Consider the following 5,901-nt stretch of genomic DNA (forward strand, 5'->3'; position numbering starts at 1 on the left):
ATCCCTCTCAGGGGATCTCCTTACACAGGTCCGACCTCGTCAGACTCCTGTGACCAACTCTCTATATCCTATCCTCTTCCCGCTCTTTAGTGCAAACTAAACTCCACCCGCCTCCCAGCACGCTTCGTGTTCCAAGCAGGGAGCCACCAAAGGGCGCTTTGCTACGCTACTGTGTTGTGTGGGATGCAGGTGTTGGAGCGTGGTCAGGGGTCTCCACCTTACCTGAATGGTGGAGTACCACACCTCAGGAGGAGATGTAGTACCTCTGTGGCGACTGAACCCTCAGGGGCGCCACAATCACATGTCTGTGTTTTTTGTTGTGCATCTCTCAAAAAAAAATGATGGAGACACGGATCAAATTCAAATCTATGGGTCCGAAGAAATCACAGAACGCACGTGGAGGCCATCTGTGTGCTGTCCGTGATTAGCATTGTAATGGGTATCAGAAGCCTTCCATTTTTTTCACTTTCAAAAATCATTAAGGATAAATACTGAAACTTGGACCAAACAGAGATATAAATCTGATCCAAAACACTGATTAAAAATGATCCTTTTTTCATGCACGAGAAAAAAAAACCTCTAAAAGGAACAATAACTGGACCTCTATGGTCAGACATCCGTGTTTCTGGTCACATGTTGTATTTTTGCGGCGTCAGTGGTCCTTGCAAAGTCACGGAGATGTCGGATTTTGATCCAAGTGTCGGATCAACATCACCAATGCAAGTCTGTGGGTCAGTGAGAAAAAAATCATCCATCAATCAGATGCCATGACTGAGAAATCGCCATTTTTTTTTCATACGAGAAAAAGTGATGAAATTCTGATGGTAAAAAGTGACACAGACCAAACACTGATGAAACTCGGAAAACAGGAGAAACATCACTGATGTGTGAATGAGCCCTGAGTCTTCCAGAAGTATTACGTTCCAGTCTAAATAGATAAATACGGACCTACTACGGGAACATTTCGTCCAGACGTAGTCGTATAATGGGTGAGGTCGCTCGGACTTCTCTACGGGGTGTAAGCGCTAATTGCTGGTTCCATAGATCCATAGACGTCAATGAGAGCTGCGTCTACCGTCTATGGGAAGCTGTGAGGAGACATCAATTATTTCCTCTGAACAGAATACTAATCTAATTTAGTTGGGTTTGGGGATTAGCACCTGGAAGTGATGGTGTCACAGGATGGAGAATGGGGGGTGGAGCAGTGAGGAGGGGGCACATTCCACCAGCAGGACCCTTTATGGGAATCTTCCATGCACTCACTGCTGTCTGGAGAAAGCTGGCTAGATAAGGCTGCAGATATCAGGTCACAGGGTAGGGGGTATAAATGGGAGAGGGGATTGGTACAGGCTCCAGATCACTGGGGGGAATAGAGAGAGGGAGTCACCAGCAGCTGCAGGGACCTCAGTGTACAGCCAGCACCAGCTCACTATATCACCTGCTCACCATGGAGAGGAAGCTCTATGCCTTCTGCACCCTGCTCTGTGCCACCCTGCAGCTGCTCTCCACCACTGCTCACCCCATAGCAGACCCAGACACTGACAGGGAACTGGACTCCTTCAAGGTAAGCATTAGACTGCAAGCTCCTGGGTGCCAGCTGCTCTATGCAAGGAAACTAAGATTGCTGGGAGATGTAGTCCTACACTTCATAGCTCAGGGCAATGAGTGGGTGTTAGGAACTACTTAGAGAGTCTGGGAACTGTAGAGGTAATGTGTGGCATGCTGTGACTTTTAGTTCTACACCATTTATAGAAGCGATAAATCTTTATGGAGGAGGCAGGACATGAAGCAGATTAGACAGAGATTTATAGGAGTTACGCATGCTGAGAGTAGTAGTTCTATTTGTGGAAAACAATGCATGGCATAGTTGTAAGGGCAAAACATGCTGAGAGTTGTAGTTCTGCAACCACTGCTCATACATGGGGCAATGAAACAGATGGATAAAGCATGGTATCGTTGTGAGGTTGGGGCATGCTGAGAGTATATATACATAGCATCAAATAGTGCATGATGTATTTGTATTCATAGGGCATGCTGTGAGTAATAGTTCTACAATCACTGCTTATATATGAGATGATAGGAACAGTGCATGGCATAGTTGTAAGCGTAGAGTAGGTTGAGAGTAGTAGTTCTAAAAACACTGTAAATGGGGTAATGGAAATTGATGAGCATGGTATAGTTGTAATGGAGGGAAATGCTGAGAGTAGTAGCTCTAAAACCACTTATTTTATGCCTGAGATGGATAGATCATGAGCGTTGTAGTGAACAGCATATAAAGGACGCACAGCCCAATGGTGAACATTTGAAGAGAGCAGGGCTTGCTGATTTTTGTAGTGCCACAATATATGGGTAAGAGCATTGCAGGTATCCATACAACCGTTAATCATTGGGTTTGCTGGGCATTGTAGTGCCAGGCTACCAGCTCCATTTTAATGACTGGTAATATGATTGTATGGGACGATGCATTACACAGACACATCCTTTATGTGATATTTGGGGGGACCGGGACCCTGCAGAACATGATATATTCTATATTTCCATACACAGGACGTCCTGGAGAGATTGGAGGAGAAGCTGTCAGCCATTGAAGATTTACAACAATCAAATCCCAGTATCCTGGAGACCAGATTGGACGATCGCACTCAGGCGATGACCCCACAAGAGGCTGGAGCCCAGTTACCCGAGTCCAGAGGGGCGAACCCCGGGAAAACCTTCTCCATCAACGACTCCTTTCTTAAAGGGCTGAGATCGCTGCAGAGCCCCAAAATGATGAGGGGTTCAGGCTGCTTCGGGAGAAGGATTGACAGAATCGATTCCTTCAGTGGACTGGGCTGTAACGGTAAGAGGAGATCAATGCTATTGTTCTGTATTCACTAGGAGAACTACAAGTACCAGTCAGAAGATGCTAGGAGTCCTGTTCCAGCCATTGCACAGATATACATGACTGAACTTTTTACGTAGGGTCCTGTGTGTTTGTGTTCTGGTTAATTCCCAATGCAAACCACAACTTCCAATATATTCCAATAGGGCATGATAGGAATTGTAGTTCCACAGCAGCAGGTGGAAGAGCGCCCTGTTACATTATATAGACCACAACCTGGATAGAATAGTCATTATAGTGATATATGTCGTGTAGATACACATGTAGCAGGGCTGAAATTGTTGTAACGCACTCAGTAAGGCAGCAGGTTTACCTGCAGTCCTATGTAAAATGACATGGATGTCACCATGAGCTGAGCTAGATGGCGAACCCAGCTCTGCTACGTCTGTACATGGCTTAATAATAGCGCCGTATGTATCTGATAAAGATGTATCCTAATTCAGGAGAAAATGGTGTCCATGATCGGTATTTGTCAAGTCCTTCTCCAAATTCCTTTTGGGGATACAAATGACGCCATGATTTTCACCATGTTCTTTTAAGTAGTTTTCACCACACACACTATATATACTCTCCACATGTGAGCGTGACCATCAGTAGGCCTCATAATCTGATTAACCTTGTTGCCCATAGCAACCAGTCACTGCCAGCTTACATTCCGCACTTTGATTGGTTGCTATGTTATCGACAATGGTGGCCATGCTATCATCAGTAGTGGCCACGTTATCATCAAAGGTGGCCATGTTATCGTCAATTGTGGCCACGTTATCGTCAATGGAGGCCACGTTATCGTCAATGGAGGCCACGTTATCGACAGTGGTGGCTACGTTTTTGTCAATGGTGGCTATGTTTATCACTTATATTTTAATCCCAAATGTATTGTAGAATGCGGCACAATCACCTCCTCACACATTGGTGGCAGATATTTAGATTATTAATGATGGGGTGTACAGACAAAATGGCTGCCACCACCTGGACCTTGTTTCCCATAGCAACCAATGCAGCTTAGAACATGAAAGCGGAGGTCAGATTGGTAGCTAAGGCCCCTTCATACACGGGGTCCTCCGTGGCGACATTTTTTCCCAGTTTTGTTTTACAATTTGTCTTTTCTTCCCACAGGATCCAGAAGGTTTTGATACGATGGGGACGTGGGAGAATCTTGTGCTGCTTGAGGACCCTCCCAAGATGATTCACCGGAACATTACTTTTCTATTTCCGAGGATCCCGCTCATATTTATTTATTTATATGTATTTATTTCATGTTTTATAATTGTAATTTCTATCACTTCATAGATCATAATTAATGTATGACACTTTCCTTCCGTCTATGATGTCTGTGAATTATAAAAAATAAAGCTTTCGTTGGATATTTTGGAAAAGGTTGTACTAAGGCGGCCATTATTTTACTATGTTACCATTGACAGGGGCATAGCTATAATGGGAAGGGGGAAACTGCAGTCACATTGGGCCCTACAGCTCCAGGGGTCCCAAAAGGAGATCAATAATAAAAATGATGCATCATACTTCAGGGCCAGGTTAGAAATTTTACTTTGAGGCCTAAAAGATTAAAGTTACCCCTCTATTTGCTCTACATGATATCTAGAGGGCAATAAGGCTCAGGAGTAATTGATAAGTCACATTGTACATATCCATAAAATGGCACTACCATGGTCTCAAATTTACAGGACTTGTCCTGATTTTCTAAATACAATAAAGTCAAATTTGAGACCTTACTAAGCCAAAAAAGGGTGAGGTTATGCAAATTATCACTCAAAAGTAGGAGACCCTTAGCTGAGTTGGAGGCACGCCCACGAGGAACTAAGGGCGGGACTTACTTTTTTTACTCACTGACAGCAAGCAGATTCAAATGGTGCAACGTTTAAATATAAAAAAAATGAAAGTTGCAGATATTTTCATCTCTACACCAATTAATCTTCGTCTACACAAAACCGGAAAACCTTTCTAACATTTGTGCCATTTTGTCAATACAGCTGCTATGTAGACTTACTTATCTCCATGGTAACAGACTACAAACCAGCCCTATGTAGTCGGATCGTGCACATATCTGGCATCCTGTCAATCTGTTATCTAGTTACCCCCTACACAATGTAAATTATCAAGACTAGTAGGCAGAAGGAAGAAGCATAGCTGCAGGACCAGACTACACAGGGGTTGTCTCTAGTCTGTTACCATGGAGACCCATAGCTTTGCATAGCAGCTGTAGATGTAAATTGGTGTAACTTTTTTAATCAAGACTTATTGCACATATTTTTAAGGGTTTTTTTTAACCTCTTTTAACCCTATTTTTAGGGATTGAAAAAAAGTAAAATTGATAGTGATGTAAAATTGTAACAATGAAAAAGGGGGTGAATATGTTTAAAAAAATACTCAGCACTTGATCAAAATTAGATAAAAATGCTAGTCATGGTCCATTGTCCCCCCTCACCTGACTAACGTTGCCACGTTAGCGCCCATTCAGGACACTGTGGCTCTGACCTTTGCTTAGCTAGTACTCAACAAAGGAAATTAAATTGAAATTGACAATTGCGCAGAGCTCAAGCTTCGGCATCATAAAGGATACGTCACCTTTACACTCTAATTTGGGGATACACGGCGACTTTGGCCCCTGCCACTATATGCAGCTGCTACATCACATTGTAATATAGGTAAATCGAGTTGCAGTATTCCCCACCTGGGGTACCATGGCCACAACAAGCAGGTTGCAAAAAATCCATCTGGCTTGGACTTTGTGCGATTTGTTTGTCATTCTGTCAGTGCTCTAGGGGGTCACCTGTTTTATGTTGCATTGTAGTAGTGGCACAGACACATTTTTGGATCCATCCAAAGTCGCCGTGCAGAACCAGCCTTTGGATTTATCCTTTTATTGAGACTATATACCAGAATCATGGACATATATACCAGGATGGGGGACATATATACCAGAATCGGGGACAATATATACCATAATGGAGGATATATATACCAGAATGGGGAACATATATACCAGGATGGGAGATATATAT

The 5,901-nt window shown here is 43.4% G+C and overlaps 1 protein-coding gene across 1 annotated transcript; it reads left to right on the forward strand.

Annotated features, from left to right (window-relative positions):
• The first annotated feature begins 1,288 nt into the window (after nucleotides 1–1,288).
• Nucleotides 1,289–4,257, forward strand: LOC141098042 (natriuretic peptides A-like). Its single transcript, XM_073585633.1, has 3 exons — nucleotides 1,289–1,564; nucleotides 2,548–2,839; nucleotides 3,998–4,257. The coding sequence occupies exons 1-3, from the start codon at nucleotides 1,328–1,330 to the stop codon at nucleotides 4,012–4,014; spliced, it is 546 nt and encodes a 181-aa protein (XP_073441734.1). The 5' UTR covers nucleotides 1,289–1,327; the 3' UTR covers nucleotides 4,015–4,257.
• The last annotated feature ends 1,644 nt before the right edge of the window (nucleotides 4,258–5,901 follow it).

The sequence above is a fragment of the Dendrobates tinctorius genome, unplaced genomic scaffold (genome assembly GCF_039654945.1).
Source record: "Dendrobates tinctorius isolate UK_male_01 unplaced genomic scaffold, ASM3965494v1 ptg000086l, whole genome shotgun sequence".
NCBI lineage: Eukaryota > Metazoa > Chordata > Amphibia > Anura > Dendrobatidae > Dendrobates > Dendrobates tinctorius.